The following is a 27,995-nucleotide window of genomic DNA, read 5'->3' as shown; positions in this document are numbered from 1 at the left end:
TGAAAAACAAACTTTTAACTGAAGAAAATATGTGTAGAAAACTTGTTCATTGGCACATGAATATTAAAAACCATGACATTGTTACTTTTGGATGTTTGTGTTGAGCCTGTTATAGAACTAATGAGAGTTTGGTCCTTAATTTTAGGGCAGTTGATTTCCATGAAATGCCAGAAGTTTGTTTCTTTTTCAGTGCAAAACTACACTATGAGCTATATGTGCTCTTCCCACCATGGCTATTAAAACTTGATTTTAAGCATTCTAAATTTTCATCCTTCTATTGAGTTACTGGGGCCATGATAAAAAGTGGAAAAAATGTCAGTGAAGCTTAGAGATTTGTCAGTTTCTATTAAACTAAATGAATGGTGTCCATCAAAAATTAAGTTTTTAACTAAAACTCATGTGGATAGTACAAGGGAATAAAAATTAAATGCCAAGCTCACAGAAATAATAAGTTTATAAATTAAATGGAAAAATGCTGACACTTTTAAAAGAACTGGAAGGTAAAGAAAATTATTAAGATTATGATAAACTATGGAATTTTCTTAATTACTGTATTTTAACTAAAGATCAAAAGATGCAAATTTATATAAACTGAAAAGAAAAGAGAGACTATCTAATATGGGTCTTTTTAGACACATCCTATTAAGTAGAAAATTACTTTTTTTTTTCTAGTGCTCATATTGATAAAATGTCCGAATACATACTGTTAAACTGATCAGTTTCCTAAGAGGGATCAAGGGATGCATATATTAATCTAGTAAAGAAAATCATGTTTTAAAAAATATTAAACTTACACGTTAAATTACAAAATTCCAACAAACTTTATCTGAAAGCAAAATAGATACTTTTTAATGGAAAACTATGAAATTTAATTATCTTTCAAAGGTTATTTGTCACTACTAAACGTGAGTTACGATATTAATAAACACTGTTAATATGATCCTTTTTGAAAACTATAAGTTACTAGTTTAACTTATGTCAGAAAAATGTATTAAATTTTAAACAAAAATTAATAAGATATAACAATGTGATTATGTTAAAATCTTTTGATGCTTTCGTAATTTTGTAAATCATACTGAAAAACATCTGAAACCGCAACTTCTGCCAATATTAATGGTTTCGCTGGAGCACTTTGGATCAAACTGTCCCACTTCCATCGTGATACGTATATGTAATGTTCTAATAATAGCTTTTACCTCCTATTTCAGTTACCAATACGACAATGCGCCGTAGAATATCATCGTCCGCATAGAGCAGACACACACTAACAGAATGGTGACCCTCATATGGTTTCTGATTCCATTTTAAACGGATCATAAAATCTCACAAGCCATTTCCTCGCTGATTAAAATCAAAAGCGTTTGACCCTTTCTAATCTACACAACATTAAAATTTCGTAGTAACGTTGAGATTAAAAACGTAAATGGTTTGGAGAATAAGCCACCTAGGTGAATAAATGAGCGATAAAGTAATTTAGTTTTATGGTAGTAACTATCATGTAGTTTAAAGAGTTTAAATGTTACTTTAAAATGCATGTTTATTTCCCACTAAGATAAAATCGTTTATTGAAACGAACATAATAATGAAGATTATTATACTTGTTTTTTAATCATTAATTATATCTTTATATCCAAATTATTTTGCACCTATATTTTTTACAATCGCATTTATTTATAAAAAGGTTTTTAATATAATTGTACGATATCTCAGTATTTGTTAATTTATATCACCAAGATCGGAATGCGGGTTCCATACCTGTGACTGATTATATCAGCGCCATAATGATGCAATCAATTACACCTTCTGGGCGGTGCTATGTGTGTGTGATATCTTTTCATTTTTGGTTTTTTTATGTCATCGAATTAAAAATTAAAAAATTACAGAAAACATATTAAAATTATTTCTGTTATAATATTTTACTTTGATTTTTTTATTAGTAATAAATGACAAAAAAACTTTTACATGAAACATAATGATGTGACGATACAGCGATACAATATAAGTTTGGTATCATGAGGCCGTAATACGATTACATCAATGCATCGGCGATCCGATGAGATTTACGTATCATCACGAAATATGCCAAGCTTTCAGTAAACATTACAGGAAAACAAAACAAATTAGATCTTTTAATGAAGTGTTTTTGCTAAAAATTAATGATTCAATAAAGGAAGATGAGTATTGAATACTAGATTTTGTTTTCATTTCTTTTATCGAGAACTTTACTTGAAAAGTAACATAACAAATTACAATAAAAAAACTTCTCTTGGCAACTGCCATTGCATTGATCATACATGAGAGTTTGCAAAAGCACTCTGAAGTAATTAAACAAGGTTAGCAATATTGATAATGCTCCCAGTGGCACAGCGGCATATTTGTGGACTTACAACTCTAGAAACCGTGTTTCGATACCCGTGGTGGACACAGCACAGATGACCCATTGTGTAGCTTTGTGCTTAACTTCAAACAAACAATATTGATACTACATTACAGACGGGACTATCAAACTGTGTAACAAACTATTGAGAAAAGTTCTATATCGATAAGTATCATATCGACTACTACTGATGAGTTGCGCACTTCTAGAACTTAAATCGTATAGAAACTGTCCACTGTGATGATTACCAAAGGCCAACGGGAAAAAGTAGGTTTCAATAATAATTTTACTTTATTATTACCAAAGTATTTATTTGTAACACTAGCACAGTTGAGAAGTGATTTACTTTTGTTTAACATTGTATTAATAAAAATAGAAAAGTTTTTCGTTTATAACTTTTGGAATGGGATCGGAAATACTCGGGTGATCGTACGGAATGTCCCACAATCCTTTGCTAGTGTCGTCACAGAGGAAAACACAGCTGAGTGGAATGTTTAAGAGTTGAGTGTTTGTTGAACGTAGAAGACCAAAGTTAATGATTGAGTTAGGTTATTTAGTAAAATTTTGATACTGGAAAGGTTTGTGGTGCAGAAAAACGCCATATCGCAAGCAAGCCTGGCCTCGAGCGCGGAGTCCGACGACGGTGGATTATCTCCCCCACCGCGGAAAAAACAACGCTTTTCTGCAGCTAACAGTAACATGCAAACTACCAATGGCTGTCCGCGGCACAATGGGGATGCTTTATCAACTGTCGATGACCTGCAGAATGGTGCTTGTCCTTCTACTGCAAACGGGCAGATTAACGGAGAAACAGATGAAGTATCTCCAAAGATAAGATCACAAGTTGATAAAGATATTATTCGTCTGATTGGCCAGCATCTCAGAAGTCTTGGACTCAAGTAGGCATATCATAAAACACACAAGTTATTCATAATGTCATTATTGAATAAATAAAACTTATTCTTAATGAGTCTTACATTTGTTTTCAATTTGCGGTTCGTTACGTATCACTGTCTCAGTTGCAAATCATACGTTATTACTACTGAGTTTGGTTAAAGTATAACTAAAAACAACATATAACGAATTGTAACACACTTCAAACTTCTCTAAAAGTAAAATAAGTTTAAAACTTCATGTAAATATTTTTTTAATTTTATAAACAAGAAGAATACCAATCTTTCAGTATCAATCAGTTTAGATTTGAAAGTTTTCAAATCTTTAAAATTGTTGTGGAAATAAAGAACTATTTGATATTTAATAACATAGCCATGTTCAGTGTATTACTAACTACTGCCAAAATTATTACTGTTAGCCAAACACAGTAATATATCGTTATCAGAATCAACGAATTTAGTTGGCATTTGAAAATACATAAGCCCTATTTATAAATATATAATTTTAATTAAATTGAGTATTTTTTCAAGGTGTAATTGTTAAACAATAGATGATAAAAAAGTTAGACCTAACTGAATGTTACAAAAAGTTTGTTTGTACGAAGTTACTTGTAATTGGAATGAAAGAATTTGCAAAATAACTTCAGTTTTCACAACTATTACAGATATTGAAATTATAATCATTAGGAGAAGATAATTGTAAAGCATTAACACTATATTTTACTGAATGAATGAAGCTATTGTTTATATTAACAGTCTTAAAGTTTCATGCACAGCCTTTTAATTGTAATTTAAGACTTCATTTAGATTTTCATAGTTCTATAAAGAAAAAGATGATACTTAAGTACAGCTTTCTAAGTTCAAAAAATTCCCACACAAACAAAATACTAATATAAAGGAAAAATGAACATAAAATTTGAACACCACAGACTATTTCTTATAGTATTCTGTGCTCCATTACAAATTAAATTTTCTAATATAATTTTAAGTAATGTTTGTAAGGGTTGATATTAATGTATGGTAGTTATTACTGTGGTATGAAATTTTGTGTATTTTTTTCAGGAGCAAAAAAAAGTAATTTATTTAACTTTGCATCAGTCTTCTGAGGCTTTACAGGTTAAATGTTTTAGAAACATCACAGACATGTGGAAGAACGAATATGTTTGTTTTCAGTAGCATAAGTATTTGGCTAGTTCGTGTTGAATTATGATACTTAAGTTTAGGTAAGAAAGAAACGAGATGTAATATTCAATGCTCATTTATTCACTAAAAAGGGAAATTATTTTTGAGTATTATTATTTAAATATTTTAAAATTAATTTTTTTGATGGAGTCTAGAAGAATGACAATGGAAAATTTTTAGAGAACACTTATGTAGGGATTTTTGAAATTCAGTTAGGTTCTTTATTAAAAAAGAAAGTCAATGATAAAAGACTAGTCACTTGATCAGAGTCACACATAAACATCCTAAATGTTAAAATAATATGTATTAAATGTAACCATTTCTGTCTATAAACTCATCAGATACTTTTTTAAAGAATTATATTACTTATTAATACTGGTGAGCTTCTTCACAAATTTAGCAATCAGTACTGAAAGGTATTTTATGTGAGAAAAAGTTGTAGGTAAACCAAGGTCATATGATGTGTATGTATAGATCTAACTCTTGCTTTTCTTATTGAAAAAAATAATGATTATAATTTATCAGATATTGAGCATAGTGTCACTAATGCAGTTTCAGTGACATTTTATTTTTCTTAATTATGATAAAAAGTCGAGTAACATTTGAAAAATATCAGAATGAATAAGAGTTATATGGGGTATAAAATGAATAATTAATTAAGGAGAATTTGAGTGAACCATGTTTAGAGGTTGAGTGCTTTATATTAAAAAGTATTTTGAAGCCTTATTTAGTCATGTTGTACCTGAAAAACAATCATCATGACAGATAGTGCTTTTGTGTAGTTTCCATTGAAAAATGCTCCACTGTAAGGCTATCATGTCCAAAACACATCATGTTTCTCTGTAGTTTTCCATAATATATCTAGTATAGGAAAACAGTTATTTTCCAGCAACCATTTCAACAGATTCAATTGTCCAGAAATTTATAAGTGCTTTATTTGGTGACATGACTGGTATGTTTTCATGTAGAAGAGCATGAATACCTATTTTGTTATTGTTGCTTAGGTAATGAAACAGTTGAACATGAGATATGTTAGATGTACAAGACTATTCAGTTTACAGATTATTACTTAGTTTATTTAATTATTTAATATCCAACGATTATTTAGCTTTCATAACTAGAGTGTTAAAAGTTAATTATTTTAAAAGCAATAGTTATGACAAGTTTCATTACACAACTGTATGAGTTGTACATTGTGTATGTAGTGAATAGCTGAATTAGGCTTTTGTAGCATTGTTGACAGTCTTACTTGAAACTTCTATGTTTTTCTCTGTGTGTGTCACATTGTTGTTACTAGGTGGTAGAATACATCTAGATTTTTCTGTTATGAACTATAAATATGTGGAGATAGAGATAGAAAGTAAGTTAGTAAAAGTGAGTAAAAAAAAAGTGAAGTTAGCCTGCATATGAGTTTAGCTGTAAGGTGCAATTTCAAAAGTGAGTTGCACAGTTTCTAGTAGGATGTAACATTTATAAGTAATATAGCTTAAGTAGTGAAATGTTTACCTTAGTTCTAAATTGTTTGTGGATTAGGTTTACATTTATTTTTACTTTTTTAAACTGTATTGCATATAGTTTAGCATGTAAATATAGCAATACTGTAGAATGTTCTGAGTGTGTGAGGTTACTATATATATCACATCTTTATAAAAAAAATTATGGTATAAATTACAATTATTAAAGATGCTGAAAAATGTTTTTAAATAATGATAACTCAATATCTAACAATATAGATTTCCCCATTTGAATTTATAATAAAAAACAGAAACAGATTATATTGTCATTAACCTTGGAGCCATTGGCATAACTAAATAAAACAAACAAATAATAGTTAGTGCTTTGTAATTTGTGGTTTTTCACTCATAGCATATTCTATGTTACTGGTCTTTCTTGCTGTATGTGTGACTGATATGTTGATAATATCACTACATAATATATATATTATCTATAGTATACATTAAGCTACTTCACTCAATTTTTTAGGCTTAAATTATTGCTATTTTTATTTTATTATTTTAGTTTTATTATAATAAACTTTAATACCAGTTTAATGTAATTTAGTAAAATATTACACATATAGTTTACTAATTTTAGTAAGAACACTTAATTGTCATGCTATTTTAAATTTAACTTTAAAAAATAAAATATTTATATTTTGTCATTAGTTTAAGACATGATCTATGATTGTTAGTTGTCAGCTGCTATTTCAAATTTATGTGTAGATAACATCATATAAATTAGTATCATTGGTAACTGTAGTGCATGAAATTTTAGTAAGTATTCTTAAATGAGTAACTGGATGCTGATCACATAGAATGTTTCACTATTTTCCAATTATAATATTGATTGAAGGTCTTGGAAGTTACAGGTACAAATTAACAAAATTTATTTATTTTCAGATATTAATATTGTGACTTATATTAGTAACCTACATTTTTGTAAAATTTCAAGAGATGAACTGATTGACAACAAATGTTTCTGACAGTGATACCTTACTTTTGCTCACAAACATGGATATTCTCATTCAGTGCTATCCTCTATTTGGAAAATTTTATTTCTGCTTGCCACAAACTTTTCACTCCTGCTCAACTCTTGATTGACAGCATTTAATTGGTTCTCGCAAGCAAATTATCATATGGCGAACCTTCACCAATAGTAGTGTTATACACCCATTTGATTCTCGTGGCTTTTTTCTGTGGTATTTTACCAAACTGTCAATTTTCATTTGGCTGTCATAATGTTCAAGTGCTTAGTTTGTGCTCTCTTAAGTGTTTTTTTTCATACCATACATCAATATCTTTCAATAAGTTTAACATTTATTATATAACAGTGATCCTTGTAATTTATTCCAAGGTAGAATTATTTTATATTTCTACCCAGTTACAGAAATTAATACAACATTGCAAATTTTTATTCCATTTTGTCAACCCAGTTATGTTTCATCATTCCTTTTGAATGAAGAATTTTGAATTTTAAGATACCACTTTGGATGTTATATGTTCTATCAGCATTTACATATGCTTCAGGTGGCAGTCCTTGATTGGAGAATTATTGTCTGAGATTGATCATCTAATGAGCTGACCTTTATCTGGCCTTGATCTGAGTTTGGTAGCTTATACATTTTGAAGTATGGTGTGTCAACTTTGGAAAGATAAGACAATGTACTGTTGTGGTTTCTTAATATTTTTACTGTTAATATTGTCATCTGTAGATATTTTGGTTCAATAGCATAAACTTAGTTAGGTTGGTCAATATTCATAGAACAGGTTTGAACTTGGAACTTAGTTGTATTTTTTGTCCCATAACATTAGATTAGGCTTAACATGAGTATTATGTTAGAATCACCTGTAATTCGTCATACTGGTATATTGTAAATTAGGTTAGTTATATTGTTTTATATTTTACAAATGTATTGTCAATACATTCTTACTTAATTTTACAGTATAACATCTATTTCATTTTCATTATTATTTATATTTCTTCATGTTAATTTTGTTTATGTGGACTCCTGGAGCTGAGGTCCATACAAACTTCTCCCAATATTGTATATACTTATTGTTAGGTTAAGGTTTCTAAATTAGAGCTTACTTATATATTTAGTCCTGCATAATTTGATTAGGATTGTCAAGTGTCTGTTATTTTCAATTTCCTGGTATTTTATCTTACAGATAAAGCAATAATTAGGTTAAGTAACTATTTTTAACACATCTTATACAAATGTTTATTTCCCTATATATAATATTAATATTGACTATTACTTTATTTTTTAGTTTTTACACTTAATTTAGTTTGTGAGGTTCCTTGGGTTGGGGTCCATCCTACCTTGTCCCAGTATTACTTTTCTTTCTTCTATGACTGATGAATTTGTTCAGGATGACCAAAAGATTAGTTTTCCTCTACCTGATCGTGGCTTGTCTTTCTAGGCCTCTACTATGGAATCTGCTAGGCCTATCTTAGCCTTTCTTAGAAATGATTCACACATTGTTTCCTGATGAGCACTTTTGTCTGTATTTTGGGAGATGTGCTTACATGTCTTGCATTATACAGGCTTTGGTTTGTTTTGCTTTGCTTACCATCAGGTAGATTATTTTCATCCTGATTCTATGTATTTAGAATCCCTGTTGCTTGTATAGAGAGTGGTCTCTGTTCATGCTATTCATTTTATCCCTCACCTAGTTTTTCCAGCTTTGTCTTACTCTGTTGACCCTCCTACAGGAAATGTCTAACTTACATCTCATTTCCTGGACATTTCACCTATATGTAAGGGGATTTTTGTGGGATACCTTGTTTTCCTTTCCTCCACATGTGGTTTCTTTGCTTTATGATCTTTTGGAGTGGGACACTGTCTTGTACTAAGTTATTTATCATCCATTTCTAATAGGGACTACCCATTCTTTACCTGCCCTGCCAATGAGTTCATCCATTTGTCATGCTTGTTCAATGCTGATTGGAATTCTGGATTGATTGGTTCTACCTTAATCACTTTTTGGTTCTTCTCTATTTTAATATGTTGCCTTTGATCACAATCAGATAGGCAGTTTCTGCTGGACTGAGAATGCCCACAGAAAACATTCTTATTTTTAATTTCTTAGGACACTTATGTTTTTCCCCAACATAATTTGTTACCAATTTCATGGCTTTCCCTTCTGACTTGTTTCAGTTCCTCTTGTCTTTTGTCAGGTGGTCTGCATTTAATCCAACTTTTGCATTATGGGAGATTTTACTTTTACTAACACCTTTACTTGAACATCTGGCTTCAGTTAACTCCTTCTGAATGATGTGATCATGACATAATCATCTACTTCTTACACAAGCAGCTTGAGGGGCTGGATTTTCTAGTTAGATAAGTATTTTCTGTTATTTACCTAACAAGCTTGTCTATTTGGGGAGTGTCTCTTTTTAGCACCCACTTTTGTTGGGACAATCTGTTCTCTTCCTCCAAATGTATTCGATGGAGCTTTCTATTATCTATGCCATTACGTTAACTATCCTGCAGCAAGCAAGGTTCTTACACACTGTGGATGTGGCTTCTACGGCAGCACTTCTCTCTTTGAGTCTTGCACATTTGCTATTTCTTCAGGCAACACTCTATAACCTATGGTTTCTTGATAGGTTCCTTTTGATTCTCCTCGTAACTTTCTTTCTTCTCTCTTTGACTATGTGCATTGGTGGTTGAACTTGTCCTCATACTGTTGGGTTTACTGATTCCTTCCCATAATCCAGATTTATTTCTTTTCCTTGATGCTCATCTTCAAAGTTGGAAAGCATGGGTCAATCAGTAGGAAGATTTAGAACAATTTTCAATTGATGAGAGGTCTTATCATGTTAATACCTTGGATCGTCTGAAAGTCCAACATGTTTTGGTTCACTTTCTTCCTCTTGTTCAAATTTGACTAATCATTTTTCATTCTGACTATTTGTTAGTAGTAGCTTATGTTACTTATTAAGGGGGCACTTATTCTTTTTCCCTTTGTAGCCAACAGTAAGTCTTGTATATTGATTCCAGATATTTGGCCTACTTCTTCTAGCATGTCATGTTTTAAGTGTTTTTGTTCTTGTTATAGATTGCCCTTCAGGTCCTGTCACACTTTCTTCCAAAGAGTGGTCTCTCAAACCTCAAATTTTTGGTGGCTCTGCAGATTATACCTGGTACAGATGTGATGAGGTTTTCCATGTATAATCCTGTTATCAGTAAGTTCTCTCATTAGAATGCCCAATGGATGTTCTTGAAGGATTCTTTGACTTTCTCTCTCATGCTTGTCCTTCTACCTATTTAGTCTGGAATTCTGCCTATGTATGTAAGTGTGAGGTACCTTGTTGGAAGTTATCTTCTTATACTGAAAATGCATTTTCAACAGGTACTTACTTTAGCTTACACTTTTTGCTCTAAACATTTCTGCCTAAACTCAGAGTGATGGTTGTGTAGAATAGTGTAGAGGGAGTCACATGAACATGTGATGGTACTATTGGTGGAGGTTTTCTGCCTGATAATTTGAATGGAAGAATTAGTTAAACCATGTATAATGAGGAGTGAGTGAGAGTGAAGGGCATTTAACATGCAAAGAAAGAATTTCACCAATAGAAGGCAGCACTGGGCAAGAATAGCTATGTATGTGAGCTGAAGCTGTTGGAAATACATTTTCAGTGTAGGAAAATTATAAACTTGAAGAAGGTTAATCTGATGTATTGTTGATAATTTGTTTTTTTTTGTGCTAGATATATATAAACTGTTGTATGTATACTTAACAAAATGTAAGGAATGTTTTTTTTGGTGATATTAATGATTTTGTGTGCTTGGAACTGAAGGACAGAAGTCGTACTGTTTTGTTTTTGCCAAAATTATTCATAACTTCCAATATGTATTTTTAGTTTTGAATTGTGAAATATAAATATCAAAATACCATCTCAAGTTGAACTTGAGATCAAGAGCATTTCATGAATTATGTGATTTTATGCTATGAAAATGAACATTTTTTATTTGATAATTTGAGTTGAATATTTATGTAGTAAGTATGACAACAAGGATTATATTGAATATGTATTTTTGGAAATTTAACACAATGGATAATTTGGTATTGCATCTCTTACTTATTGTCATGATATGAAAGATTGTTTAGTTTTTTTTATTATGAGAGTTAATAGCAGACAATTATTGGAAGTTGTGTTTGTAATTCATTGATGTCAAGAATATAGCAAACAGACAATTAAGTAATAAACTTAGTGTGAGATGAGTAAGAAAAGACAGAACAGATGAGGAAATAAAAGAAGGAGATTGGCTATAGTAAAGTTATATGTAAATTTGGCTACTCTAAGACCAAATGGTTAATATAGGCCTAATGATTAATATGTTAAAGGAAAACTAACAATAGAAAAGGGCATAAGATTAATGAATATTTTGTGAAAGTGTGTTTCTGAAGTAACTGAATCAGAGTGAGTGCACTTTGACAAAAGGAACAGAGGGTATATTGAAGAAAGAAGGCCAAACAAGTACTGGAAGAGCAGTTATGATTGTGGTACCTCACAACAATTGTAAGTGAATGATAAACAGAATAGTAGTTCAACAGAAATAGGGAAGGGTAGTTTGGCCTACCAACTGAAATTATAAACTAACTGAAAAGGCCTAAGTGGACTTTTGACAAGAAAAAGAGAACCATATAATGGTTATAATATCCTTGTGATATCTATAGTATAGAGAATTTGTTGTATATGTGTTAAACTAGTTCTTAATATATATATTATTTCGGAAACAAGTGGAGTGAATGCTGTCCATTTGTCATTGAATTTGTCACCAACAAGTCACAGACACCTGCTGTAGAAGAATCCTGTGGCCTATATATTTAAACTATTAAGAAGTATATATCTTTAATTGACAATTGATGAATATAACATCTGAAAGTTACTATGTTAAGAGTATACTCTAATTTTGATACTTAGTGGTCATTATTTATAGAAGTACTAGTTAAAAGTTTGAAGTGTGTGTTACAGGAGTAACTATTCTTGATCCACACTCAAAACTTTATAGTGGGCTGTGTTCATCATTTTATCAAAATATCTCTAGCACTTCTCAGTTATTGGTTAATTTAGTATATTGATCAGTAAAATAGTGGTCAGAAGTCTTGAATATGAAAAACTAAGGGTTTTTGTGGAAGTTCAGTAATACGACCGTAGATCCATAAAATGCCGTATATTATAATTGTGGAAACTCTGTGAACATGAGGTAGAGGAAAAGATAATTATTAGAATATTTCAGGGTTTTTGGCTATTTGTTTTTCATGATAGTAAACCTCAAAATTAGATTTGTTGAAAAAAATCACAAATTTGTGATAATGAATTTTTAACCCTTCATACTTGTTATGACCATAAATCTATGAATGTTATTTAAACTTAATAGCATTTATACTGTTTTTTAAGCATATTTTTATACTGTTAATACTATTAACAATTTCCTGTAATTGATTTCTTTGGACTTTTAAGTTAAAACTATCTTATACTATTCAAACATTTTATAATGTGCACCATTTTTGTTGAATACTTGTACTTAACAGTTTGATTAAAATTACATTTTTATACTAAGATTTAAATATTAAGCCTGATCTATCATTTTATATACTGGTGTAGGAGAATTCTACTCCTTATTGGTAACTGGGTACAAGAGTAAATTGGTGGTGGAGTGGTATATTGTATGCATAGTATTTTGGAATGTCTTTTATTCACATAGTAATCTTTTATTTATATAGGTATATCAAAAATATACAGCACTGATGTTACTAATTTATTCTTGTGAATAGACTGGGGCTTCACATTCATTTTTTAGTATTTTTAAACAGCTTATCTTACAGAATAATTCACAAGAATAATTTAGCAGCATCAATACAGTGTTCTCTGGAATTTGTATATAAATATGATTAGTTTTTCAACATAAGATGTTTAAAAACACCACAGATATGAGTTTATTTTCATAAAATTGTTTATAATATGATTTTACAATTCTTGACGTTTTTGAAGATGGGCCATAAAATACAACTATTTGTGAATGTACAAGTTAGGCATAACCAAAGTTTTATGTTTGTTTATAAAATGTTCTCAATGTTCTTCAAAGAAGCATATCTACAGTATGCTTATATTAATTTTCACTTATTAGTCGTACAACTGAACAGTTAATTCAAGAATCAGGATGCCGTCTTGACCATCCAGCTGCAGCAAAGTTTCAGACACACGTTATGAATGGGGAATGGTTTAAGGTATTTAAAACTTTATACCTAGTTTTCTATTAGTTAATTTCTTTCTAGGCTCTAATTTGTATTTCTAAATTCAAAGATATTTTTATACAAAACTTTGTGTTGTTATTTCTTTGTGTAAATTACATTTGTAAAAAGTAGGTATTAATTTCACTTTTTAATTAAAAATTGACGATGTCAAAACCATTAAAAATTTTTAAAAGCTGCACGGAAAATAATAAACTAATTGTATTTTAATAGTTTACCATTGTCTTTATTTTTTATAACTGGTTAAAAGTAAACTTTTAATCTTATGTTATATCTTTTTTCATACATTTCATGATCTTATTTATGTTGCTTCAATTTTGATTACATTATTTGTGCTAAAATATGAAATGTGAAATTAAATAGCTTCAGTTAACAAAGGTGTTTATATATGTATATCACACTGGCTATACTAGTAGTTCATATTTGCCTTGTTTATGTGTGTGGTTAATCTTTTCACAATAGGTCACATGCCAAAGGCCATGCTGTTACATTTGTTGAATTGCATTCAAAATTTTATTCAACTACTATTCTATGAATTTATGTCAAAAAGTTTGGAATCAAAATTGTTATATATAAGTTAATTTCTTAATGTAAAAGTAAATATTAAAAGAATACATCCAAATGTAGATTTTAGTGAGTCACGTGGTATGTTGAATGCAGTACTGTTTAAAATTAGATGTTTGTGATGTCAAAATACTAATTAGGAACAAATTAGAAAAAAATGGTTCTATTTCAATGAAACAATTGTCAAACATATTTTTCAATTGAATATAAGAAACTAAAAATTTCAGAAAAATGATTGGAAAATACAAAAATATATGAAGAAACAGTTTTGTCTGAACAAAAAAAAATGACAATTCAATTCATATAAAGAAACAACTTAGAACATTTGCTCACAATTGAAACATCATTAAAAACATCTTGAATAGTTATAAAAATTATAGAAATGTTGATGGTTGACTTCATTGATAACCACATTCAAGTTTTATAGTTATAATTTTTCACAACATATGCATCTTATGCTTTATCAAAGTAATGCTAAGTTTGTGCAACAGACTATCAATGTCTTTAATGTACTCAAAGTTTCATATTTTTTAAAATCCAAATATATCTTACTTAATAAGCTTACATGATAGTGGGTTTCTATGGTATCAGTGTAGTTATTTATGATTTTTGGTTATTCAACTATGCACGTAAAACCTAAAAAATATTTTGTATGATATCCTCCATGTGCACAATTTTAAAAGGCTCAGCAGCTGAGTACTAAGGTCATAGTTTAAGGTTATAGATAATTATTTGCTTTACTTCTTGATTTATTGTTCTATATTTGAAAAAAAAAAAAAGTTTATTAATATAATTTATTTCTAAATAGTAATATTCTATATACATAAAATGTATAATAATTGAAGTGTGACTTCATATTACAAAATACTCTTCCACTAAAACACAGCCAAGACCAGGGACACTAAAAGTCAGTTTTATATTAATGGATACATCACATTAGGTTACATGCACTGTGTTAATACAAGTTATGTAATAACTTGTAATAATAAGAAATAAGAAATATATGTGTGTATGTAATCTACTTAGACTAAACATTTGTATTTTTATGTTGTAATATTTAGTCATTCTGGCATGTAAAAATATAATTTATATTTATTTATGATGTTTATGAGGTTGGTCGAGTGACAGACCCCCACGTAGAGCGTAGAAAGTGATAAAATATAAAGTTTTACTGAAAAGAAACATTTGAAATGTAAATAGAAGGTTTTAGATATAACACAAATAATATTTGAGATTTTGGGAACAAAGAATAATTTTTCTAATATGAGCATAAAATCATTTTGCACTCAAACTAGTAACAAAACAGACTCTGTTTTAACAAACAAATCTTTAGAAAAATATTTAATTAAAAAATTGGATCTTTTGTAGAGAATATACTTGTAATATGTACTAAAAAGTCTACTGAATTTTGTGAAGATACACATGTTGTGTGAAAAGTTATATTGCAAATACTTAATGTGTGCAAATGTATAGATGAACTAGTGTATATTATACCAAGCCTGTAGCCAGTTAATACAAATATGCATAGAAACCATTCACTGTGGAACTATATATATGTATATATTTTATGTAGCTATTAACACATCTTGTATTGTGATGAAGCACATACCATACAGGTAATTGCACATATTGTAAAAGTCTTAATGTACTTCATAATAAATAATATTTATCATAAAAGAGCAGTCCATAGGAGTGCCCAAAACTTGTTAAAAATATATATAAAAAAGCTAATGGTTTATAGATGACAAGTACTGACATAATAAAAAATATTTAATACCTCATAATTAATAACTCTGTAATTTCCTGATCAGTGCTAGTTTTATTGCACAGGCAATTATTATATAACAGTTACATTAAATGTAAACATTTATTGTTACATTGTTTCAAAATTTCAGGAATTATAAAATTTTAACCAGACCAAGCTAGAAACTGAAAGTAATTTTTTTTATTATTTATGTGTTAATTATCACATTTCAAATTTAAACTTTTTTTCTTCCCAGTTACAGTTTATGAATAATGCTTCATGAATTCAATGTTGCTAAATAATAGTGACCAGCCATCTGTGAAGTTTTATTAAACATTTGGACCTTTTTGTATTTACAATACTACTTGCAATATAATTAAACGTCACAGAAGTGATTGGTACAGTAAATGTATTTCCAATATATATATATTGAAAAGCAGTCCATGTTGACTGTCAGCTGATGAACATGTGTATCAGCAAATAGGCTTTTTGACTGCTGAGATAGTTGAAACTGAAAGCTTTTGTGAGCTTTACAGAATTGTACTTCATACAAAGAGATTGTACAGTTGGTTCATCTGCAAAGCAGTGTATATATATTTTATGTATGAAATTGTACAAAATTAAATTTTCTGTGGGTGAGATAAGGATGATTTTACTCCTTATTGGGTTAAGCTCCTCTCCTGGCTTCTAGATATCAAAGATATTTGGCAACCTGATTTATAGAATTAGATTGAAATATATTTTCTATTAATATAGATTTGCAAAGCATTTTATGTAATTTAATGAATATAGTTTAATCTTCTTTGTTAAACTGGACAAACAAGCTATGTCAAAAAGTTATTTTGAAAATTCCTTATATAATGTTTTCCAGTGTAAAGAAAACTAGGCTCCAAGTCATTGTAAAAAAAATATGATTATTTATAAGTGCATCCAGTATTGAAGGAAGTTTCTGACAATTCATATTTCACTATGTTGTATATGTAACTCATGATATAATGTTTCCTAAATCATTTATCTCCCCAAGGCATACTCAGAACAACAAAACTAATGCAGCATTCCATTAATTGTAGCATTCATAGCAAAATTAGAATAAAGCCACACATAAAAATATCTAGAAAGCAAATCTTGATAAATGAAATGGCTTAGGATAATATTTTCACTTGGCATAACATTGATATTGTTCTATTTCATTGTAATAGTTTATTGTTTACGATTTGCTAGAAAGAATTAGGTATTGTTGTTGCATACTTAGAGCTCATCTGTGATGTTGTGTTATAACACACCTCTTGGGAAGCACTACATTATTATGTACAGAATTTAGAATTTTACTTTATTTGGACCTGTCGGCAAAATGAACCTTTTGAACTACATTAAAATAGAGGAACTAGAGACTATTTTGTTTTAGATTTTTAACAACTCTTTATTCTTTTGCATATACATTATATTTTTTGTTTTTATTTTTAAAATCATGATGCCACTTGACACGTAAACAGGATTGTTTTAATGAATTGAGTATTGTTTCAACTAGACACACTGTTATCTGTTATTTATTCAGCTAAATATAATATTTATGGTGCCAAAAACTATATTAATGCTTTTAAAATTTTAACAATTTTTTTTCAGGCAGAAATAGATCTCAATGAGTTAAAGTCGTTACTAGAAACTCCCCATGCTCTTGTGGTGAGTGTTTTTAATTGTCCTCTTTCTTTTTATATGCATCTACATAAAACCTTAATCACTGTACACAAACTGTTACTTATTTTTGAAAGATTGAATTCGTATTTAGTTTTTTAGCTCATTTGATACCTTTTAAAAACTTTTTTTTCATGTGTTTAGCTGACACTAGACTGCATTTTCCATGGACTTTCAAAAATCAGTGTATTGTATACCTTTCTTTTAGTATCTATAAACTAAAATGACAAAATATGTTAATGTTGTTCTTCTATATATATATATTTTTTCCAATAATAATTCAGTATGAATACCACTCAGACTCATCTGGAATAGTTATTACAGACAGTGAAATATTCTCATCACATTGGCACACTTCTTTTTTTTATGTATATACATGTATCAATATGAAAAAATAACTAAAAATTGTAAAACACTGGAAAAGTATAGAACTCTGATAGAATAAGGGTAATCAAGGTAATTTTTAAGTTAACAAATTTGTTATCGATAATACAGACTACAGTGTAGAATAATCATTTCCCATGTTTTCAACATTTAAAACATTTTATTTTTTAGGAAGATAGTATTTTGAAAAGATCTGAAGCAACAATAGTTTTTAACCTCTATTCACTGGATTGGTCCCTTGTGTCATGGTTTTATATATGTAGGCTTGGATTTTTTAAAAGTAGGTGTTTATGACTTGTTGGCAATAAATCTAAACAACAGACAAACACCACACAATTTACTTGTTTCAAAATAATACATAATCAAAACAAGTCAAACTTATGTAGAAAATTTCTTTACATGACAGTATGTCACAGTTCTGTGTAAAACACTAAATAATTTTTTTTTCTTGTCAAAAGTTCACACAGGCTGATTTAGTTACTTTAGAATTCAGTTGACACAATGAACAATTTTTCTTTACTGTTTCTTATTATACAAACTGCAATAAATTCACTTACATTACATCACAGGTTAACACAGTTGTATCCAGAACTTTTCTTTTTCTCAGAGCTCACATAGATAGGGTGAGTTAGAACATCCTTTGACAAAATAAATTATTTTCCTTATCTCTTTTTAAATGTGAAATTTTAAAATATTGCCCATCACAGATAAAACAACAACCATACAGCCTGTTTTCACTTTCACTAACTTTTTCTAACTTCACTTGCTTTTCACTCTCTTTGATGCCTGTATATATATTGCCAAACTGAAATCTCAAACTGTCTTCAAACTAGGAGATGCTATGATGTAAAAAATACTTGCTTAAAGTAACATGAAAAACACAGAAATTTTGAATAATGTGATGTTACATTACAACAGTTGAACAACAAACACAGCATACCACTCTTCCTGAGTTATGTAATGAAATTTGTTGTAACTGTTAACTTTAAAATAATTACCACTTTTGTTATGAAAACTAAATAATCATTAAATATCAAATAACTAAAGTAAAATAATAATAACTCTTACATTGAAAAGCTTTGTGTATCCAATAATAAGCCCTCTTCAAGAAAAATACAATTTTTTTACACTATATGCAAACACTATTCTTAGATTATTCATGCAGTCTGCACCAACATTTTCAGAACTCTTGATGGCTTTAATATGAAATCACTAGTTCTGAAGGTACAGTGCTCATCTCATAATCCTCACACTGTTGTTTTTGGTTGAACAAGAATGTCTGGCCATCACATTTGCCATTCTGATGTTTCAGACGTTCTTGTTCAATCACAGGATAGTTCTTCTCATTATGCAAAAGCTTTTTATTTACATACATTATCATAAACAGTCCTTTTCGATGTTCTTGAAGGAGTACTGCTCCAATTCCAATGTCTGAAGCATTGACCTGAATGAAGAATGGTTTTATGGGGTCTGGTATTCTAAGTGTTGATGAACTTCCCAACAAGTTCTTTAACTTCTCAAATACCACCTGACCTAGTTATTCCTACTTCACTTTGTTGGATAGGCCTTTCATGGTCAAATCAATCAGTGGTGCAACAACTTCAGCATAGTTTGGGATGAACATCTTGTAGTATTCTACTAATCCAGGAAGAATTTAACTTGCTATTTGGTTGTCAGAAATAGTGCATCTTGTACACAGATTATCTTCTTTTCCATGTCTCTCTCCCCTCGGTGTGGATTCCTGTACGTGGTGAGGGAAACCTCCCAGGGAAGGTTCTATTCTGTCTGGTTACCTTCTCTGGGATCTAAACATCCACCCACGTGTTTGCCGTGCGTGGCGACCCGTGAAGGGGAGGAGAAGATCCTGGTGGTTGAGGGGTCCAACCCTAACACACCACTTTGGCCTTCAATTCCTGTAGACAGGCGGCCTTTGGGTAGCCCCCCTTGGGTCAATCGGCTGGTCCACTTGGGCTAGAGTCAACCAAGTACCAGTGTTGGAAGTTCTCAATGGGTGTTGTGGACATTGTGCCTGATGCTGGTGTTTGGGTATAGTGCTCACGAAACCCTGGCATTGCTGCATTGTCCTTGCATGACTTTGTAGTGCGTCCCCTTGTAGGGCTCCATGGTGGGTGGGGTCAGTGGATACCGAAATTTTTCTTTTTTCCTATGGATCCTCCTTCAAAATATTTAAATAAAATAGTGAAAAAACAGTCAATGGGTAAGCGACCATGTCTTGAAGACTCTGAACAGCAATCTTCAACATCTGTAACACACATACCTCATTTTCTTATTTTACATTCTTTTTCGGAAAAACCTTTAGGGCAATTGTCCCCATTTTTTATTTAGAAGGGACTAGAGGGAGTTGCTGGCTCTCCAAAGTCAGTAAAGAAGCTTCGATCTGGAGACATATTGGTTGAAACATCCACATCCCAACACAGTAAATTTCTCTTGAATTCAAAGACAATTGGGGATATACCTATTGAGGTTACACCTCATGCTACTTTGAATTCATCACGAGGAGTTATTGTTGAGAGGGATTCGAAGAACGTCCCTGAGTCAGAGAATCTTGCTGGTCTCTCCATTCAAGGAGTTTCTGCAGTGAGGTGCATTTCTACTTGCAAAGATGGAGTTACACTGCCAACAAATACCCTCGTTTTGACATTTACTTCATCACGTGCACCTGCCACCATCAAGGCAGGTTATCTCATTTGCAGGGTACGGCCATACATTCCAAACCCTCTCCGATGTTTCCAATGTCAGAGATTCGGCCACTCAGAGACATCATGTCGTGGTTCCCTGACATGTGCTTGTTGTGGGGCAAGGACCACGATGTCTATGAATGTGACATGGACCCACATTGTGTCAACTGCAATGGTTCTCACCCCTCCTACTTTTGTTCTTGCCCAAAATGGTTGGAGGAAAAAGAGGTGCAGTGTTTGAAAACGATACATAACATGAGTTATCCTGAGGCTTGGAAATTGCTGCCCACCACTCCATCTCGGACATATGCTGATGCACTTCATTCCACAACTACAGTGGGACTGCAGACAGATCTCTCTGTGCCTCCAAGAGAATCGTTTTCAAAACAAATGAAAAGCCTTTTGACCTCCATGGTTGAAAAGGTTGATGAATCGACTTCCACACCCATCACTGTTCCTCCCATATGTTCCAACAAACCTCAAGATCCACATCCTTCAGTTTCAAATACAGGCATTTCTTCTGATACATCTTTTTCCCCCACCCCAAGAGGCAAAACAATCATTTGTTCGCGTCCTCAGTCACTGGAATCCCCTTCCAATAACAAAGACCTGCCCACTCGACCCAGGGCAGGATCCATGGAGGTTGATAGACTTCCTCCGACTAACGACAGTAAGGAAAAAAGATGTGGTTGTAAACAGAAGGGTTCTCCAGCCACTTCACCTACTCGTCATTAAAAATGCCCACTTTGATACAATGGAACTGTCGAGGTTTACGTTCTAATATGGATGATATCAAAACACTGATTGCTTCCTACCATCCTGTATGTCTTTCCTTACAAGAAACATTTCTGAAACCTGCTGATACAGTCACCATTCAGCAGTTTTCTCTGTACAGAAATGACAGGCTGTGTGATGGAGGAGTACATGGAGGGGTGGCACTATTGGTTGATCAGCATGTGCCCACCCTGTCTTTGTCACTCAACACACCCTTGGAAGCCGTAGCGATCCGTGTTTCCTTGGGTCATACCATCACTGTTTGTTCTCTCTACCTGTCCCCTGGAGAGACATATGATCAAGCAGACCTTGATGCTCTCATTGAACAGTTGCCGTCTCCATTTCTAATCCTGGGGGACTTTAATGGACATCATCCCCTCTGGGGAAGTGCTGTTATTGATGGGAGGAGTTGCTCTGTAGAGCATATGCTCTCTGAACACAATCTCTCTCTTTTCAATACTGGTTCTTCCACTTATTTTCATGCACCAAGTCAGTCCTTTACTGCTATTGATCTCTCGGTTTGCTTCCCTTCATTATTCTCCCATTTTTCATGGAGGGTTGACAGTAATCCACCAGGTAGTGATCATTTTCCTATCCTTTTGAGAGAGACTGGCTGTGGTTGATGCCACCCTACCCGCGTGCCCCCGGTGGAAGCTGGATCAGGCAGACTGGTCCACTTTCACTGTTCTCACAGAACTTGATCCTTCCATCGTAAATCAGCCATCAATAGACGACTGTGTGGCAGCGGTAACTGACTGTATTATACAAGCAGCTGCTCAGTGTATTCCTAAAACCTCGACACGTTTTCCACGATATCCTCGTCCGTGGTGGAATCCTACTTGCCACTTGGCACGGAAGGCTCAAAAACGGGCCTGGGATACTTTTTGTAGATATCCCACACTTTCAAACCTCATCGCTTTCCAACGGGACCGTGCACATGATAGGTGAGTAAGACATCAAAGCCAGAAGGAATCTTGGATTAAGTTCACAACTAGCATATCTTCTACCACCAGTTCGAAGATCATATGGGACAGGATTCGAAAGGTTAATGGGCACTACAATTCTGTCCCCCTCTCGATCTTACTCTCTGATGGTCAGGAGGTGGCTGATGTCCGGAGCATCGCTGATACTCTAGGTGAAAGCTTTTGCCGGGTGTCTAGCACTTCTGCTTGTTCCTCCACCTTCTTGGCCATCAAGACTCAGGCAGAGCGTTCACCTGTTTTCTTTTGAACTGACTGTCTCTTTGACTATAATTGTCCCTTTACACTGGTGGAACTGAAAATGACCCTTCATTGGTCTGCCAGTACATCTGTTGGACCTGATGATGTTCATTATGACATGCTGCACCATCTATCTCCTGCTTTTCTTGATGTTCTTCTGATTGTTTTTAACCGAATCTGGCAGGAGAATGTTTTTCCTGTTCCATGGTGCCAGGCTATTATTTTACCTTTATCTTAACCAGGGAAAGATCCCAAGATTCCTTCAAACTACCATCCGATTGCTTTGATGAGCTGTCTCTGTAAGACCTTAGAAAGGATGGTCAATGCTCGTCTTGTTTGGTTCCTCAAATCAAACAACCTCCTCTCGCCCATCCAGTGTGGGTTCCGACGACAGCACTCCACCACAGACCACCTAATTCGACTTGAAACATCAGTCAGAGAAGCCTTTCTCAAACGCCAACATCTTGTATCAATATTCTTTGACATTGAGAAGGCTTATGACACAACATGGAGGTATGGCATTTTGCGAGACCTCCATACATATGGGTTACGTGACCATTTACCCATGTTTATTAAAACATTTTTTAATGGACAGGAGATTCCAAGTTCGTGTGGGTTCGACACTATCCCGTTCTTTTGTACAGGAACTTGGAGTCCCTCAAGGCTGTGTTTTGAGTTTCACACTTTTCAGTATAAAGATAAATGCCATCACTGAACAACTCCCTCTCACTATTGCGAATGGTCTGTATGTCGACTACTTTCACATCTCATGTCAGTGGTCGAACATGAGATATATTGAGCGGCAACTACAAACTGCCTTCAATCGTGTACTGAAGTGGACTAATGTGAACGGCTTTAATTTCTCTCTCTCTAAAACCGTTTGCATGCACTTTTGCTTCCAACGGGGTATTCACCCTGATCCTGAACGTCATATCAATGAAATTTCGCTGCCAGTGGTCCCTGAGACAAAATTCGTGGGGCTTATCTTTGACCGTAAGCTGACCTTTATACCACACTTAAAGCAGCTTTGGGTCAAATGCACAAGAGCACTGAACATTCTCCGTGTCTCTCTACTACCAGTTGGGGAGCAGATTGATGTTCGATGTTAAAGGTATATCGTGCTCTTATTCGATCAAAACTCGACTATGGATCAATGGTCTATGGCTTTTCCAGACCATCGGCCTTAAAGATGCTGGACCCCATTCATCACCTAGGACTTCGACTCTGCACTGGGGCTTTTGTACCTCTCCAGTTCAAAGCTTATACATTGAATCTCATGAACCTTCTCTGCACCTTTGCCGTTTGCAACTATCTTTTCAATATTCTTCGAAACTTTGTTCCTTAACAAAGCATCCCACCTGGGGATGTGTTTTCCTTCCTTGGTGGGCCATTCTTTTTCAGAACAGACGATTTGTCATTGCTCCGTTTGGCCTTCGCATCCGGGCGCAATTGGATGAATTGGGTCTGTCCTTGGATAACATTGCAGGTTCCACAGGTCAGCCCATCTCACCATGGCTTATTACAGCCCCCAAATGTAACCTTTCTTTCAGTCATCTGAAAAAGGCAGATACTCCAGATTGGAAGTACCGTCTTTTGTTTAATGAAAATCTTTCAAACAATCATTCCGTTCCCATTGATACATATGGTTCCAAATCAGGTAATTCAGTGGGCTCTGCTATGGTTTGCTGCAGTTCAGTAGTTGCACGTAGAATTCTCTCTACAGCTTCTGTGTTCACTGCTGAACTGTATGCCATATCTCTTGCCCTGGATCATATTGCAGTTGAGCAGTACTCCAACTGCACTATTTATACTGACTTGCTTTGTTCTATACTGGCCCTGGAATTGCTACACGTTGGCTCACACCCTGTTCTCACTGATATTCAAAACCGACTGGCCCATTTCTCATTAACTGCTACTTCTATCCAGTTTTTCTGGATACCAGGCCATGTTGGTATTTGAGGGAACGAGCTTGCAGACATGGCAGCTAAATCTATCTGTTCCGGCACTATCACCACTATGCCTATTCCGTACATGGACTATGGTCTTGTATTCAAGGCTCGGCTCCATGCCAGCTGGCAGTCGACTTGGAGTAAGCAACGCAACAACAAGCTTTTACAAATAAAACCTTATATTGGGCTTTGGCCATCTAGCTTCCATGAAGTTCGGAAGGAGGAAGTTGTTCTAACTAGACTGCGCATTGGTCACAGTTTTTTAACTCATCGTTTTCTTTTTATCTGGAACTGATGCACCAATGTGTAGTTTGTGTAACACTCAAATCACTGTAAGCCACATTTTACTTTCTTGCCATTGTTACATTTCTCAACGACAGCAATATTTTAAACGTTTTTTCCCAAGGTTTATCTGTAACATTGGACAGTATTATTGGTGATGGTGACACTGTCCACCTAGATAAAGTTTTTAGTTTTTTAATGGCCATTAATCTTTTTAATCTCATTTAAGTGTTGCATATTTATTCATTACACCTTTCTAATTGTGGTTCCTTCTTTACAGTTTCATTCTCTCTAGTTCAATTTGACATTGGAAAATGACCAGAACATTAAATATCTCGACATCAGGACTGTAAAGGCCAACTTCAGCTGACTAACGCTGCTGTTTGAACTATCCATTTGAACTACTCGTTAGTCGTCCTGCCGAGTTGTTATTACACTTTTGTTGCAAGTCATTTAACACTTTTACTACTTTACCTTTTAGTACTGGTTATAATGACACATAACCCGGAACCAGGACTGGAAAGACCAACTTCAGGTGACTGACGGTGGTTCTTATACTTACCTGTTAGTCTTTCTGGTGGGTTATGATCATTACCATTCTGCTACAGGAAGTCCTTTACAACTTTGTAGTTGTTATTACACTTTTTCTGCATGTCATTTAACACTTTTACTACTTTACCTTTTAGTACTGGCCATAATGACACATAACCTGGAACCAGGACTGGAAAGACCAGCTTCATGTGATTGACGGTGATTCTTATACTTACCTGTTAGTTTTCCTGGCAGGTTATGATCATTACCATTCTGCTACAGGAAGTCCTTTACAACTTTGTAGTTGTTATTACACTTTTGCTGCGTGTCATTTAACACTTTTACTACTTTACCTTTTAGTATTGGCCATAATGACACATTACCCAGAACCAGGACTGGAAAGACCAACTTCAGGTGACTGACGGTGGTTCTTATACTTACCTGTTAGTCTTCCTGGCGAGTTATGATCATTACCATTCTGCTACAGAAGTTCTTTACAACTTTGTAGACTGGATGTCAACATTGGTTTTACGCCATTTTCTGTTTTAATTGCTGTTTTTTTTACCTTCATTTACTTTTACAAATTTTACTCCATTTACTTGACTTTTATCTTTTTACTGGACATTTGGCTACTCATTATTACGATTTTGCTATGTGTCTTTTAAAACTTCTATTATTTTACATTTTGATAATGGCTGCTATGACACATAACCCGGAACCAGGACTGGAAAGGCCAACTTCAGGTGACCGATGGTGGTTCTTGAACTTACCTGTTAGTCTTCCTGGAGGGTTATGATCATTACCATTTTGCTAGAGTAAGTACTTTACAACTTCTTTTACTCTGCTTTCTCTCTTAACATTGTAGACTAGGTGTCAACATTGGTTTTCTACTTTTTTTGTTTTTCAATGATGTTTAGTTTTACCATCATTTCCTTTTATGTATTTTACTACATTTACTTTATTTTTACCTTTTTACTGGACATTTGGCGCAGATAGCCTAGCTGCTTTGTGCCATAAAACACTAAATCAATCAATCAATCAATCCATGGCTCTCTGTTGGTTGCCCACCTTGTATCCAACAAATTTCAGCTCAGAATAGCCAAAGTAGCATTTTAATGGTCTGATTACACTACACAACAAAATTTTTGTTTCTTGAACACTGTTGGGTGTTCCTTATAGATTTTTGGCTGTTAATCATGAAAATCACATCCAAATTTGCCCATCATGTACCATTTTATCAATATCTTCACTTTCGCCAGGACATTGCTACAATGGAAAAACGATATCAGGGCAACTGGAATCTGTCAATGCTTGCTGACTACTATTGGACATTGCAATGTGATGCACTGGACATTGAATACAAACGAAAATCAGGAGCAAAACACATTTAATTATATTGAACTTAATAGCATATTAGAAACATAAATGCAATTAAATACGTTATTGCTGATAAACAGTTAACTGTTTATTTCTCAGAGTTCCTACGTGATGAAGCAAAACCAAAACTATATTTGTGCATACCCACCAGATACCTGTCACAATCAGCAAAAACTTTTTAAGAAGCAAAGCTTTTCAAAAAAATTGTTGTGCAGTGTTATCAGACCAGCTGCTCTCACTCATCTGAAAATATCTCTAAAAGTTTCTTCAAATGGTCTTCCCATTCATTTTTACCTTATAGTCCATTCTATTGAAAACTTCCTTCTCTTCAAAAGATCTTTTCCAGTGCAGGGTGAGTTTGTTGTCTGTAGACAGTAGAAGTAATACCTTCTGTCCAGTCTTAAAACATTGATCCTTGGCCTACTTATCATAGAAGTTTTTTTGACTGCCTTGAACTGGATACAAGCTCTCTCCAGTTATTTGAAAGGTCTCTTCTAGTTGGTTTTTGAGGTCTAACTCATGCTGATACGTGTTTCTTACTTCTGACTCTCCTTTCCCTGCCCATAGCTCTTTCAGTATTTGCATCAGACATCTAGTATTTGCAAGTATCTGTCTCAGATATGTAGTTTCTCTTGGCACATATTCTTCAGCATGCTCTTTAGGACTGCATTAACTCTTTCACAAAGTCTGTTACATCTAGGGTTGTGCAGGGTGGTAAAGAGCTGCCTACTAGTGATGAGCCTGCAAACCTCTTGCATCAGTTCAGAAATAAACTGGGTCCATCTGTTGCTCAGTACTTTTTCAGAAAGCTGACTGTGCAGAACACTTCCAGAAAGGCCTCTGCCACTCTCTCTGTTGGTATCTTCTGGATAATGTGTTGCATAGTCAGTTGTTGTCAGTACATACCAGTTTCTATTCTTAGAAATAAGTGCTAGTAGTCTGATTAAATACACAGCTACTCTGCTGAATGGTTCTTCTGTGACATCTGCCAAATGACCTGAGTAATCTTTTAACATCATTAATGACCCTTTAGTTGCTGGTGATTCTGTCTGCAGGCTTCTTTTGCTCTTAAGTATTCTTCCATAGTAGATTCATGAGCCAAATTCATTACTTCAGTCCAGTATTTTGTTGTTACTGTGACCTGTTTAACTTCTCCTGCACAACTGCCTTGATAGATCTGATGCAACATTCCCTTCCAGTTCTGTATTGTGTAAGTTTCTTTCACTGTTTGTCTTGTGGTTTACTTTCTCCATAGTAATGTACCAGAGTTTCTGCAGTGAATGGTTTTTTTTTCTGTGCTGTCTTCAGTTCTTGCAGACCTATATTTGAGATGTTGCCTTTTGATGCTTACAGGGGCTTGCTGTTTTTTCTGGAGCTGTGTAATGACTGCAGATGTTTCATATATCTTCTTTCTGTCTGGTTTCTCTAAACTTCTATTGCTAGTTACCAAGTTGCAGATGGGTGCCTTCATACACATGACATCAAGGTCCTCTCACACAGTATGGAGTGTCCATCTTTATTCTTGCTATGGGAAACATTATCACAGTTCTATCAATTAGCAT

General features: G+C 33.3%; 1 protein-coding gene across 3 annotated transcripts in view; it reads left to right on the top strand.

The window, feature by feature from the left end:
- Nucleotides 1-2,822: 2,822 nt before the first annotated feature.
- Nucleotides 2,823-27,995, top strand: part of LOC143222734 (WD repeat-containing protein 26-like) — a 61,681-nt gene continuing 36,508 nt past the window's right edge. Inside the window, exons 1-3 of one of the 3 annotated variants that reach the window (XM_076449654.1) lie at nucleotides 2,823-3,276; nucleotides 13,094-13,193; nucleotides 17,149-17,205. In XM_076449654.1, coding sequence (XP_076305769.1) covers nucleotides 3,077-3,276; nucleotides 13,094-13,193; nucleotides 17,149-17,205 — 357 coding nt within the window. In that variant the 5' untranslated portion in view covers nucleotides 2,823-3,076. Of the gene's footprint in view, nucleotides 3,277-11,345; nucleotides 11,482-13,093; nucleotides 13,194-17,148; nucleotides 17,206-27,995 lie in introns of those variants that run through there. The other 2 variants (XM_076449656.1, XM_076449655.1) reach the window with 2 other exon arrangements.

Source organism: Tachypleus tridentatus, chromosome 8, assembly GCF_004210375.1.
Source record: "Tachypleus tridentatus isolate NWPU-2018 chromosome 8, ASM421037v1, whole genome shotgun sequence".
Taxonomy (NCBI): Eukaryota; Metazoa; Arthropoda; class Merostomata; order Xiphosura; family Limulidae; genus Tachypleus; species Tachypleus tridentatus.
The sequence above is the reverse complement of the archived record's forward strand: the minus strand, read 5'-3'. Positions and strand labels throughout refer to the sequence as shown.